We start from the raw sequence: 14,662 nt of genomic DNA on the forward strand, positions 1-14,662 counted from the left end.
CTTTTTTCTCCCCCTGACCTCAGGAGGAAGGGGTGGTCGTTCAAGAATACTCCGCTGTGTCTGTGTCTGAGCAGCTGTGGGTAAGACCCGGTGTGAACCAATCATCTGCGTGCTGGATTCGTGTTGTCCAATCACAGCTTTGTGTGGACTTTGTGTGATCACTCCTCCTTAATCTGTCCGTCTTTGGGAGCTCTTCTGTTACCCTGCAGTCCGAAATGAAAAAAGGGGCATTAAGTACTTTGTAGATATACAGTAATGCAAAGGCTGAATATTATTAGTTTTGCCCTTTGATACATTCTGTACATCTAGCTAAAACTGCTGTAAAATTATATAAATCCTACTTTCAAGATATTGTACCACTTGGATTCACTTTTATGTCGGTGGACAGCAACATCAGTTATTTACTTACAAAAAAATATATATATTCTATGATGGCTACACATTTTTACAGTTAAAAAGCAAACACATTTAGTTGTATAAAGTAAAAAGTAATTAGATAAGAATACAAATAATGTTTTTAAGCACATTCCTGCTGCTTTTGCATTGCTTTCATGGCTTAAAAGATATATTCAACATTAAAAAAGAAGGAAAAAGCTGTTTCAAAGAATACACTTCAGAAAATCCATGTCTAAAAGACAAATAATAAGAAATAATACATATATTTCTGATGTTAAAATTATATATATAGTATTTAATTTTTAAGGGCATTTATTGTTAGTATTAAATTGTATTAAATTGTATAAAATTGTTAAAAGCATATTTAAATTAAAAAATCTGAGGAGGTAAAGATATGTTATGAAACACCGCTATAGATTTGATCTGTAAATATAACACTTTGAGGTCATGACTTAATGTGCCTTTAAGCTTCGAGCTGTGTTTTCACTGCACCAGTAATTTAATATGTGACTTTCTGTGAACAAGCTGTTCCCGTCTCAATTTACAAAATACAAGAGAGGGAAACGGCTTTCGCAGTTTGCTGATTCATCTACTAGGCCTAACAGTTAGAATTGAAATTGTATTCAATGCCCTTTAATGATTTGAAGTGCATTTTGGTTTGGGGAAGCATGGCGTTTTAATTCACAAGCAATCCATTTTACGTTTGAAAGGCTTTAGTTATTTCTCAGAGATAACAAAATGGTGTTTGTTTGTTCCAAAAACATATTTAAACTAATCAGAATCCACTTTATAAGCAAAGTATGTGTACAAACATACGAGTAATTGACATGTTTCTCAGTGTACCAACACAGAAATAGATAAACAGCTAAAAACTGGAAAGATAACAAAGCTTTTAAAAACACACATTTAACTATAAAGAACGAAAATATCTAAATATGAGAAAAAATAAAAGATTAACACCATAACACTATTTCTTTTGTACATTATTCATTGCTTTTTACAGACGGGTAGCGAGTCATTTTACATTTCCAGTTTCTTGCCTTCTTCCCCTCCTCCTTTGCATCCCTCCCTTATCCTCCTTCATCTGCATGCTCATCATTTCCTCCTTTGCTTTCCTTTCTTTCACTTTTCCATCTACCTCTCCATCCTCAGGAACCTGTCTTCTCCTCCACCTTTTCTCCTACTATATCCCTCGGTCAAAAGTGTCAGTATATTGACCATCATAGTCAGGTAAGGACATGCACCTGGCACGCTGCATGTACCGGAGTCTTAAAGGTCCCATGTCATGCTTTTCTGGTTCTTACCCGTCCCCTTGTGTGTTATGAAGGTTTTTCTGCATGTTCACGGTCTGCAGAGTCAAAACGCTCAAAGTACACCCTGTAGCGAGTAAAACTCTAACATAGAAAATACCTCCCCAAAACACCTCGTTGGAGATACGTCACTGTCCATTTGATTCTTCCGGGTACGCATGATGTCAACCGTACCCGGAACGAAATGGACCAATCCGTGGAGCCGTTACGTTACGTCCGCGGAGCCGTTACGTTAAGCCCCCGCTGATTGGTCCAAATTGACCAATCCACGGACTTCCTCACACACACACACTCAGTGCAGGCAGCTCTGCTGATCTCTCCTCCCTGGCTGCAGGCTGATAACAGGCAGTTGGGATCGCGGCGAGATTCTTTCTGCAGACCCATTCTCACAGCGTGTGTGCTCAGGGTGAGTTTGGCTGTGTTTCGCTGTGTATCGCTAAACAAGGAAACAACACCTCCACGGAGCTTAGCGCGATTCACAACGTCCCGACCAATCAGAGCACACTGGGCTCACAGGGAGGGGGGGGGCTGGAGCTATTGGAGCTACGACGAGCCGTTAAAGGCAGAGAGTGAAATTCAGTGAATACATAGTTTACAGAGATGCTGTATGAGAAACCAAAGTGAGTTTGGAAAATTGCACAATATGAATCTATTCTAGTAGACCTCAACAATGGAATTATGATCAGTGGAAATGGCCATGACATGGGACCTTTAAACTCCTGCTTTGTTGGTTTCTTTGATCTCAGTGTATATCCATCACTCCTACGGTAGAATAAAGTACTTCATATCAGCTAGAACGGACATGCAGATAGCCCGCTCGAGTGTATAACATCTCCTTATATGTGCTCGGTTTGATACTGTGACTTCATGAATAATCGCTCCCGAGGGAAGAAGCGTGGAGTCACATGAAGTCAATGTGAAGCTGTGTGAGAGGCGGTGTACTTCTCTGACTCAAAGTGGATCAAGTGGAAGCTTTTTGATTTGGCTCCATGATCTCGTTTGAAGTTTTAATGCAGCACTTTCACGTGTGTAGGAAATATCCCTGACATAAAATGGCCTTGCTGAGTTTATTGCATTGCATGAAAGACGTGCAGCTTTAGAATCTTTAATAACTTGATGGTTTTTCTCACTTTAATTGTCTGTGCAGAAGGTGGGAGAGGACATCGAGGCCAAGATGTCCATTGAGGAGAGAAAACAGATGATTTCAGTTCGAGAGGATGCCTGGAAGACTAAGGGCAAAGGAGCAGCCAACGACTCCACCCAGTACACCGTCGCCTCTCGAATGGTCAAGAAAGGTCAGAGCTCCATCCTGTCTTAACCCATCCAGCTTTATGAGGGGTTCACCATTTTAAAAGGCTACTGGATATGATTGCTATGCACAAACAAGACCCCCCCCCACACACACAACAACACAGACTATAACACCCCTTGCTGTTAAATACCAACCAACTATGTGCAATATGTGCAATGTACTGTATATATATATATGCCGTTAATAACTGCAATATATACCTGGCTGCTAAATCCTCAGAACTGTTACAGGATGTGTATTTTGTAAATACAAATTATATTATAACGTTTTTACTTTAATACTTTTTTAAGCATGCTTCTACGTAACATTAAGCTGTCTTTGGCTCTTTTCTGCTGTGACAACGTAAATGTCCCCTCTTTGGGAATAATAAAGATATTCTGATTCTGAAATACTCTCCTTTTTATTTGACAAAAGAATTATGATTTCTTTATTTTTTAAACAAAAAAAGATACATTTACTGGTATCTTTTCTTATTAAATTATATATTGTATAATAATATATATCTGGTGTGTCCGTGTGTCCGCAGGCCTGGCAGCCTCCTCCTCAGTTATCAGTCCCATCCTGTCACCGGTCTCCATCAAACTCAAGAGCAGCGTGCCGGCTGTCAACAAACCACAAGAGGGTGAGACGGATGTCCAAGTCCTTCGTCATTCATGAAACATCTGCTAAAGAAATCCCAGTTTATCAACAGCTGTGATTTAAACCTGAATGAACTTCATTTTCATTGATGTTTTAGCGACAGGAGTGGACTTTACTTTTACTTGTCTTTACTTTTAAGCTTATACGATAAGATCTATATGATGTGTTAAAAACATTCAACAAATAACTTGAAAACAGGTTGAAAAAGACAAAATGATGAAAATGTTTTTGTTAGTTTAAGATAAACAGATCTTGTATGCACCATAAGTAAGATTGATTTATTTTAATTATAGAAATTGAGGCCAGACCGGACATGGAAACGGATAAGAAACTTGACAAGTTGGAGAGCTTCTTGGGACGTCTGAATAGCAAAGGTATGCACTTCTTGCTATTAAGCACCGCACTGTAACTCTTATTCTTGTATTTTATACCTGTCCTACTCTATTTAGCTTGTTTTATTGGTATTATCTTGGCTCTTTAAAGATGAAGTTGATAATTCACTTCAGAAACACTTTTAGTTATATTCCATGGAATGCTCTTAACATCCCGATAGCAATGAATATATTAAATGCTTTGACAATAAATACATACAAAAATGTCATCTGTGGAAGCCGTGGCGATGTAAAAAGCACGACCAATCATTTGAGCCGGCCCGGCTAAAACAACTGGATGGCCTACCTGCCTGTCAGCCTTCCATCTGTGCACAAACTTATCTCGTGCCCTCATTGGTCATGTGCGCGTTCGTGTGTGTTGGAGGAGGGGCTCTGTGAGGAAGTCTGAAGGAAGGGGCAGATTGTTTCCGGCTGCGTATTTTCAAATTCCAGCGCACTCGAGCTGGTTTCTCCATTCTTACCTACCCTACCTTTAAGGTCTGTTTTTAAATGTTGCAATCTATTTTAATGCTTATAATGTTTTTTTGTAAAGCACTCCCTGTTTGAAAATGTGTTTTATAAATAAACAAATAAACTTGCATTACCTGAAGTCTATAAAGCAATGTTTTTTGTCATCTTGAAAAAAATATAATTTATTTTTAACTTGTAGGTTTTTCAAGAGCATGCATTCCTGCTATTTTGTCAAATTCTACTCTTGTTTGGTTTTTCTTTTAAAGCCTAAAATAGTTTCTTCTGTGTTTCTCTTCGGTCAGTGGCCGGACTGCAGGAAACCACCATCACAGTCACAGAGATGGCAGTGAAGGAAGTGATGAAGCTGGATGACGAGATCTTCTCCAAGTTCTACAGACGCGTCGCCGAACTCCCACGCTTGCCCACCAGGATCGAGATCAGTGAGGACTTTGACGCCATCTTTGGCTCTCAGGGTCCAAAGTAAGAAGATAATAAAGCTTTTGTTGGTCAATTCAAAGAGAGTTTGAACAACATGCCCTCACTCGGCCATGTTGTATGCGTTGTCAGCAGAGCCCCTAGCGGCAAAACAGCAACATCAGAGGAGTAGAGGTACCAGGGGGGGGGGTTGGGTTAGTTTATCCGTATGCAGACGATACCACCATTCCAGTTAAAGACAGAGAAAGTGTTAGCGAAGTGTTGGATAGTTTGTATGGTAGGGCATCAGGAGCTGGGTGAAAATAGAAAAGTCACAGATAATGTATATAGGAGAGGAAAGAGTAGGGATCATAGATATAGGGCTAAAGGAAAAGACAGATTATTTTAGGGTGAAAGTATTTGGCATAGACATAACTCTAAATCCATATCATTGTGTTTATTGGATTAGACTGTGTTTATGAACGCAAACACAGGTACGCTTTATTTCCTACACACCTCACAATATTACCAAGATGGTTAGATGATAACCCCCCTGATATGATTGTATATTATCATATGTGTAAGGCAGGGTTCTTACGGTCATTAAAAACCTGGAAAAGTCATGGAAATTCCAGTTATGGGAAACAATATTTTTCAGTGGTACCGCTGAGAAAGAGTAATTTTTTTTGTGATGGAAAATTAGGTAAAGGTCATGAAGTCATGGAAAAGTCATTGAAAATCATTGGTGAAAAATTGTATGAACCCTGGTAAGGAGGTACTCTCAGGGCTGGGGAGTAACTGAATTAATCTCATGGTATAACATAATTATATTACAAACTTATATTGTGTCTGTTGATTGTGTATATAGGATATACATATCAGTATACTGTATAATATTACATTCGGGATTGTTGGAAACGTCATTTCGATCTCTGTCTGTAAACACAAGCTGAGTAAGATTGACACTAAAATTGACTTTAAAATACTGTAACCGTATTCGCCTGCAGTTACAGAAAATATCTAATATAAACTTCCACTCTTGCACATCCTTTTCTCTTCTCCAGGTTGACGTCGGCCATGGTGCAGCACAGGCGCTCGGTGCGTCCGTCCAGGAACGTGCAGGCGTCCAGAAACCCAGTGAAGATGCTGGCGGCCAGAAAGGACATCAGACACGAGTACACGGAGCAGAGGCTGAACGTGGCTCAGCTGGAGAGCAAGAGGATGAAGGCGGAGAAGAGCGAGCGTAAACGAGAAGCCGAAGGTGTGCATAAATAAACATGTCTGTGACTTTGGGAAAGAGACTTGCATCCTTGTCATGTTGTTTGATGTCACAAGTCCCAGTGGAAAACGAGGAACATCATCGTTATTTACAGCCTACAAAACCACATCTATCTTTTGTTCATTGGGTAAACATCACTAATTGGAATGCAGCCTCATATGACCCACTTCTGAAGCAGTGTTTACAGAAGGGGGTTTCGCTTCTTTAAAGTTTAATGAAGCATTTATGTTGTTTTTTCCCCCTGTAGGAATATTTTTTTCTTTTCATAAAATGTGTACTCGTTCTCATTCCAGTTAATAAATCCTCTGAGTACTCGGAGGCTGCTCTGGCGGGTTTGGCCAGTAAAGAAAACTTCAGCAGCGTGAGTCTGCGCAGCGTCAACATCTCCGAGCAGATGTCCAACAACAGCGCCGTGCCGTACAAGAACCTCATGCTGATGCAGCTCAAAGGTAACAAACTAATATATCACTTTCAGGCTTCAATCAGAATACATTGAAAAAAATGTTTTCCGGGAGAATTGGTTTCTATTGGGATAACATTCATCTGCTACTTAGTAATTATCTATCTATTTATCTAATATATCATTCCAATAGCTTGCATATAGACTCTTATTTCACTACTTCACGTTTTTAAAACTATTTTTCTTTTTGTATTTACTTTTTAATATTTACTTGCACGATATTTGTCTGTTTTTCTGTATTATTGTGTTGCTCTGTTGGAGAAGCCTGTGACCTAAGATTTTCATCGACGTAACTACACTGTAGCTATGTTCGTATGACTAATAAAGAACCTTGAACCCTTGAACCTTGGCTCGAATTTAGAATAGAATTAAATAAAAATGTCCTCAAACAAAATAAATACAAACGTTTATATATAAATACAAAATTAAAGAAGGAATTTCAAAATAAAAGGACCAATTAAATAAAACGATTTATATACACATAACAATTTAAATAAGAAATTGTACTGCAGTATTTTACATAAAATGTTGTTCAGAAAAAAGAGAGGGAGATGGACTTTGGCTCTTAACTGTGACATGTCCATACAAATCCATATTGAAGTCTTGTTACCAAACTGAAAGAATCCAAAAAGCAAATGAATGTACTTCTGAAAACTTTCCTTCAAAAATGCGTCTTTGCCTTTTTTCACTACATGTGTTCATGTTCATAATGTGTCAGAGATTATATTCTGTAAAGGAACTGAAAGGTATGACTCTTTTTTCCCAGGTCGTCGTCACATTCAGACCAGATTAGTGGAGCCCAGAGCCTCATCGCTGAACAGCGGCGACTGCTTCCTGTTGGTCACTCCAGATCACTGCTTCGTCTGGATCGGAGAGTTCTCAAACGTTATCGAGAAGTCGAAGGTGGGCGCTAAAACGTTATTATATCTTTCATTAATAATCATTACGGTGCCTTAGACTTAGAAAGAGTATTAGTTTGGACGTCTAGAATCAATGCTACTGGGTTTTAGTGTTTAGACAAAGATGAGTCATAACAAATTCTGCCTCTCATTTCCACTAACACACACTTGGCCCATCCTCCTTTTCAAACACGCTCCTCCTGGCTACATCTCTTTCATTTCCCCAGAGGAGATGTGTCTAGACAGACGCTTTGTAATAAACTCCTCCTTGCTCAGTGTTTTTAATCATTTGATCACGATTCAGCAAAGTCTATTTAAAGCGTCATCACTTTGTCCTCAGTATCTGACCCAGTTGTTAAATCGTACCTTTTGCCCAAATGTGTGGATACATGTGACGCAGAATCTGGCACACAGCAAACAGAAATCACCACTGTCTCTGTTGCTAACTAATCATCTTGGTTTCCTGTCTGCAGGCGAAAGATATGGCCACCTTCATCCAGACGAAGAAGGACATGGGCTGCAGGGCGGTCCAGGTGCTGACCATCGAGGAAGCAGCCAACCCTCAGGCTGCAGAGGCCCAGCAGTTCTGGACCGTCCTCGGAGGACAGACCGCCTACCAACGTAAGACATGAGCCTTTAATGATCAGATCGCACAAGAAGTGTCAAGTTGTTGCTCTCAACATGTCTAGCAAGTAGGGATGGGTATCGTTAAGGTTTTACGGTACTACTGCTTTTATCGATACCGCTTATCGATCCGGTCTTTTAACGGTACTCTTATCGGTTCTTTTGGAGAAAAATAACTAACTACACAAATTGTGAACAAAACTAACATTGCTTTTTATTTAAATTAAATAAATAATATTTCACATCAAAAGAAACAACAATGTTTTAACAAATCGTATTAAATAATCTGATGACGGAATTGTAAACAGAATAGCTGAAACTTTAACAAAATAAATTACTCAGTTTCCTCTAATCATTAACCCATGTTTGTATAATTGAGTTAACTCCGTGTGTTGCTGCTAGCATACATAACACCTGACGTGGAAACGTTACTCGTGGACGGGGCTACAGAGCTGCTAGAAAGACAGTCGAACCCGGTGCATTCCTCCGTCTGAATGTGGAGCACTTTTGCTAAATGTTGAGACAAATTGCTCGTGTTACCGCCCTTACATGCTAAACTCTTATTGCACTTTTGGTAACGAGCATTGTCCACATCGAGACGGGTAAAGTTTAACCACACCTCAGAGCGCGTTCTCTCGGCCATCTCCTCCGTGTGTGTGTGTTGCTGCATGTAGCAGCCGCGTGTGTGTAAACGGCCCCGCCCCCTCGCAAGCAGGCGGGGGAGAGAGATCGAAAATACTAAAAATAATCATGGACGCATTTTGCAGTCTTTTTGCGTATTAGAAAGGGAGTTGGCGACACTCAAACTGCAATTTAATGTTTATGTAGCAATAATACATTTTTTACATGTCTCCAGTACCGATAAAAAGACCGATAACGTCGGAGCTTAACGGTACCACGGTCTTTAATAATTCAGCCCCGGGGCCCGTTTAATACCGGGGCTCGGTACCCATCCCTACTAGCAAGCCATTTGCATTTTCTTAAAGTGAGTCGGGAGTATATTGTTGTAAAATAAGATAAGATAAAATTGACCTTTATTAATCCCTGTATGGAAATTCTGTGGTTTAACAGCAACAGGGTAAGGATGGAAAACAGGACAGCACCGATTCACAAAGATTAATACAATTAAAGATAAAATCCAACATAAAAATTATAAAATAACTATAAAATAAGAAATGAATTAAAATGAACATATATACATATTCGGTTATATACTGTATAGTGTGTGTGTGTGTGTGTGTGTGTGTGTGTGTGTGTGTGTGTGTGTGTGTGTGTGTGTGTGTGGGTGTGGGTGTGTGGGTGTGTGGGTGTGTGTGTGAAAGCAGTGTGTATTTTATGTCCAGTAATACACACAGTAGTAGTTGTAGTGGCCAAAGGGTGATACTACAACTTCAGTTTCAGTCATGTGTCGTTATTGGGGCCCAAAAACACTTTTCCCATTGACTTACGATGGGAAAAAGATGTCTGTAAATCAGATTTAAAAATAAATGTTGTCAAATAAACGACCCAGAATGAACACTTGTATAGCCCTGATTTAAATCATTAGGGCCTTTAAGTTCTAAAATGTGGTAAAAGCAGAATCCAGAGTTATTTTTCCACTCCCAGACATTTTGGCTTCATGTGCCACTGAGCATCTTCCATAGTAATGGATGGGTCCCTTCTTCATCGCTGTATCTAGTTCTCCTTATACTATGAATTGGACAGATACCAGGCTAACCCTTTCCGATGCATGCACACTGAGATGTCTTTCTGATTGTGCTTATAGCGGCCGGTCCACCAGAGGAAGATGAGCAGTTTGAGAATGCCATTGTAGAAACAAACTGCATCTTCAGACTGCTGGACGACAAACTGGTTCCTGATGATGAAGAGTGGGGGAAGGTCCCTCGCAGCTCTCTGCTGGCCGCCAAGGAGGTCAGTGTTTTCAACCTGGGTTAGATAGTAGTCAAAAGAGAGGTGCAGGAATGAGTCCTGAAACCTGGACATGAGAACTTATTTGATCAATCCCTTGATTCAAAATAAATCTCAATCTTTATTCAAAAACTCATCTCTTTCGACTCCACTTCGAGCGATACAATGACTAACAAAGCACTTATATACTAACAAAGGACTAGCTTATCTAAAGCCAGTTGAGTAGCACTTTAAATGTTTGGCTCTATGAAACCTGATGTACTTATAAGACTTTTTTTTTTCAAGTTTGTATCTTCTTGGTCGAATGCACTTATTGCAAGTCGCTTTGGATAAAAGTGTCAGCTTAATGTAATGTAATTTATTTAGCACATTTCAAAACAACCTCAGTTGACCAAAGTGCTGTACAGGGAATAAATACAATATCAAATAACACAATGGGAGAACAATAATAAAACATGATAAAAAGCAGAATAACAGTTTTTTTAACTTGCTTTTGGTTATATTACTGAAATAAGGTCTGTGGTTAGCAACAGTTGCTAACAAGTTGCTAAATGTTACTACCAAACATCATCAGGCTCAACATTAGCCGCCTTTAGTTTAGCGGTGGTGACGTGAAGTCATGCGAGCGTGATCTAGTTAGTTTACATCCCAACATTATTCCCTTCATTTGTTTGCATTCATGCTTTAACTATTATAGAAGTTGAGTTAATAGTGGAGATTCTCCTGCTGAACAAAACATTTAAGTATCATAAATGTGCCACAGATCTTAATTTGAGCTCCAAAAGGCAATGGAATAATCCCATTGTTTTTAATCGAGGGCGCCGTGGCGTAGCTAAATTCCAGGTCAGCCTACAAAAATACGTCATCACTGCGGAACTCTATAAGGATATGGGTTTACGAGAGTTCATTTCAAATAGAAGTTGTAGGAGAGCCACAATGATGATGATGATGATGAGTCGTGGACAGATGGATGAAGAGAGTGATGAGTGTCAGCTGAAGGTGGGAAGATGGGAGGATGTAATCTGATTAAGATTGTGCCCCCAGTGGTTCCTGTTTTCAAACAAAAGAGAGATTAGAGGGAGAGAGTTTGAGGGATGTGAAAACTGAATCAAAAAGGAAGTAAACAGATCAGGGGAGATTAAACGCCTTGGTGTGCGGAAATTGGATGTGTTTGAGGCGTGGTGTTTGTACTTAAACCTAGTTATAAAGCCTATTAACTGAAAACAAGAATGTAGCGCAGCATCAAAACAAGAGCTCTCACATCTTTACATCCTGTTATGTTATAATGACATGGTGACTTTTTCCTCTAGAGTCTAGAGGACCAAGCTCTGAAAATCAATAGTTTATGCTTCGAGCTGGGTTTTATTTTGTCGCTTAGCAACAGCAGGTGTCATGGCGAGCAAGTCCTGCATCCATCTGTGCACTGATGAAGCTGCGGAGGAAACAAAATGAGTTCAGGACAGCGGGGCTAACACCAATCAGTGCTCTGCATATTAATGATGGAACATGTTACGGCCTTTTAAATCTATTGGCATATTAGTGCCGTTTGTTGTGATACGTGTTTTTATGTTAAATGCTGTCTGTATTTTCCCAAGTTAAGATTTTTATTTCCATTGTACTATTTGTTTATGTTAATTATTCTCCATTTGGTCTTACATACACAAATAAATGGGTTTTAAACACTATAGGGGACCTAGATATTCATTAGCCCTGTACACATTTAGCTTGAAGAGGCATACATGGAATAACAAAATAAAACTCACTCATGCTTTCTTCTTGTGTTTGTTGTTGTTGTTTACACGCTGCAGGTGTTGGTGTTTGACTTCGGCAGTGAGGTGTACGTGTGGCACGGTAAAGAGGTGACTCTGGCTCAGAGGAAGGTCGCCTTCCAGCTCGCCAAACACCTCTGGAACGGGACGTTTGACTACACCTGCTGCGACGTCAACCCGCTGGACCCCGGGGGCTGCAACACACTCATACCCAGGTGGGACACACACACACACACACACACACACACACACACACACACACACACACACACACACACACACACACACACACACACACACACACACACACACACACACACACACACACACACACACACACACACCTGGTTATCACTTGCAGCCACATTCAATTGACTTGTTTCATTTTCTGAAGGATGACTGTAACCTGAACCTATTCCAAATATAAGTAAAGCAACTACACAGAATTTTTATTTGAGGTTAATTTTGGAACATTTGTTTGGAAGCGAGTAACTTCAAAAAATAATATATAAAATATAAACACAACTGTTTACAAGATGCATAGGGTTACAAACTAATTGTTCGTCACTATGCACATTATCACAGAAATCTTTATGTTGTTTGCTTTGCTCAAAACATATTCAGACATGACAGCAGCCAAGGCAAAGGCTAGCTTTTTATTTTAGCTTTATTTAATCTTAAGCCACCAGTATAAGTACATTTCAAATGAATCCCTTTGATATGACTGCGTGAATGCTTTTTTGTCCCCATAACATGACTATTACAAGTACACACACTCACAAACACATTTGTATTACGTCCGTCATCGCTACAATATATTTACTATACCTAAAAACCAAAGAGGAAATAAAAACACTCTTGTACCTGTTCATAACTGCATATTCACACTCACAATAATTCAATGAGCTTAATGTAATTGAAGCTCTGTTGATATAGCATAGCTCACAGTGTAATCTTGACATCCCTTCTCCTTCTCTTTGTGTGTGTGGCTGACAGGAAGGGCCAGGGCCGTCCTGATTGGGCGGTATTCGGCCGGCTGACAGAGCACAACGAGACCATCTTGTTCAAGGAGAAGTTTGTGGACTGGACCGAAGCAAAGTCGCCAACACCAAAGGAAGGAGGCGGAGAGATCGTACCTGAGCAGAAGGTGAACATCTGACTCTTATCCCACGAGGATTGCATTATTCACACTGGTCACACACAGCAGAGAGTCGTCATATGTTAGCTCTATCTCTTCATCTGTGGCTCATCAGTTCATGTTGCCAGGAACAGTTGGTTACAAACTGGGCAATAGGAATATAGACCATATGTCTTTGTAGTGGATGCCATTCAAAGCATCATAGAGAATACATCGTTCATGAGTAATCAATAGAAAACTAAAATGGTATTAAAAACGTATTTTTCTACTTCCTGTTTTGTTCCACTAACAAGGGATAATGCCAGTATACACAACATAAACATACAATCAATAACATGGATAATGAATAACACATTACAGGCAACAATAAGACACTTGGATTTTAAATCATAGCGATAAAAGAAAATGTACAAATATTATATGTATATAAATAAATGGAATACAAACAAATAGAATCATTAAAAATAAAATTAATAAATATTAAAAAGTATATACAAATACAAACATAATTAAAATAATAAATAAAAACTGTCTGAAAGATATATTTATACCGTCCTAAAATGTACTTTCGTGAATAAATCCCATCCGTTATCTTTACCCCCTACTTATTCTACTTCTTGTTTTGTTTCAATAACAAGGGATAATCCCAGTAAACACAACATGAGTAATGAGTAATGAAAAACACATTTTAAATGATATTGATAAAAGAAAATGTAAAAATATTATATGTTTATACAAACCAATAAAATCATAAAAAGTAATATTCATAAATATTAAAAAGTATATATAAATAAATACATACATAAAATAATAAATAAATACATAAATAAAATAATAAATAAAAAGTTATAATAATAACTTAAACGTATATAGTGCCTTTCAGGGAGACCCAAGGTCGCTTTACAGAAAAACAGGAGTAAAACAAAAAGAACAGTCAGACAAACAGTCAGTCAGACAAACAGTCAGACAGACAGTCAGACAAACAGTCAGTCAGACAAACAGTCAGACAGACAAACAGTCAGACAAACAGTCAGTCAGACAAACAGTCAGACAGACAAACAGTCAGACAAACAGTCAGACAGACAGTCAGACAAACAGTCAGACAAACAGTCAGACAAACAGTCAGACAGACAAACAGTCAGACAAACAGTCAGACAAACAGTCAGACAGACAGTCAGACAAACAGTCAGACAAACAGTCAGACAGACAAACAGTCAGACAAACAGTCAGACAAACAGTCAGACAGACAGTCAGACAAACAGTCAGACAAACAGTCAGACAGACAAACAGTCAGACAAACAGTCAGACAAACAGTCAGTCAGACAAACAGTCAGACAGACAAACAGTCAGACAAACAGTCAGACAAACAGTCAGTCAGACAAACAGTCAGACAGACAAACAGTCAGACAAACAGTCAGACAGACAGTCAGACAAACAGTCAGACAAACAGTCAGACAAACAGTCAGACAGACAAACAGTCAGACAAACAGTCAGACAGACAGTCAGACAAACAGTCAGACAAACAGTCAGACAGACAGTCAGACAAACAGTCAGACAAACAGTCAGACAAACAGTCAGACAGTCAGTCAGACAGACAAACAGACAAACAGTCAGACAAACAGTCAGACAAACAGTCGGACAGACAAAACAGCAAATAACCTAGGGGCCCAAA

The 14,662-nt window shown here is 39.2% G+C and overlaps 1 protein-coding gene across 12 annotated transcripts in view; it reads left to right on the plus strand.

The window, feature by feature from the left end:
* The window catches only part of svilb (supervillin b), a 66,280-nt gene that overhangs the window by 39,899 nt on the left and 11,719 nt on the right, over nt 1-14,662 (plus strand). For 8 of the 12 annotated variants that reach the window (XM_079651368.1, XM_079651375.1, XM_079651376.1 and 5 more), the window contains 13 exons: nt 24-80; nt 1,549-1,626; nt 2,854-3,001; nt 3,545-3,640; nt 3,951-4,031; nt 4,802-4,979; nt 5,978-6,174; nt 6,486-6,641; nt 7,419-7,555; nt 8,025-8,172; nt 9,941-10,086; nt 11,892-12,067; nt 12,849-12,999. In XM_079651368.1, the coding sequence (XP_079507494.1) occupies nt 24-80; nt 1,549-1,626; nt 2,854-3,001; nt 3,545-3,640; nt 3,951-4,031; nt 4,802-4,979; nt 5,978-6,174; nt 6,486-6,641; nt 7,419-7,555; nt 8,025-8,172; nt 9,941-10,086; nt 11,892-12,067; nt 12,849-12,999 (1,749 nt within the window). The remainder of the gene's footprint in view (nt 1-23; nt 81-1,548; nt 1,627-2,853; nt 3,002-3,544; nt 3,641-3,950; nt 4,032-4,801; nt 4,980-5,977; nt 6,175-6,485; nt 6,642-7,418; nt 7,556-8,024; nt 8,173-9,940; nt 10,087-11,891; nt 12,068-12,848; nt 13,000-14,662) is intronic. The other 4 variants (XM_079651378.1, XM_079651377.1, XM_079651370.1 and 1 more) reach the window with 2 other exon arrangements.

This window comes from Notothenia rossii, assembly GCF_949606895.1.
Source record: "Notothenia rossii genome assembly, chromosome: 9".
Lineage (NCBI taxonomy): Eukaryota > Metazoa > Chordata > Actinopteri > Perciformes > Nototheniidae > Notothenia > Notothenia rossii.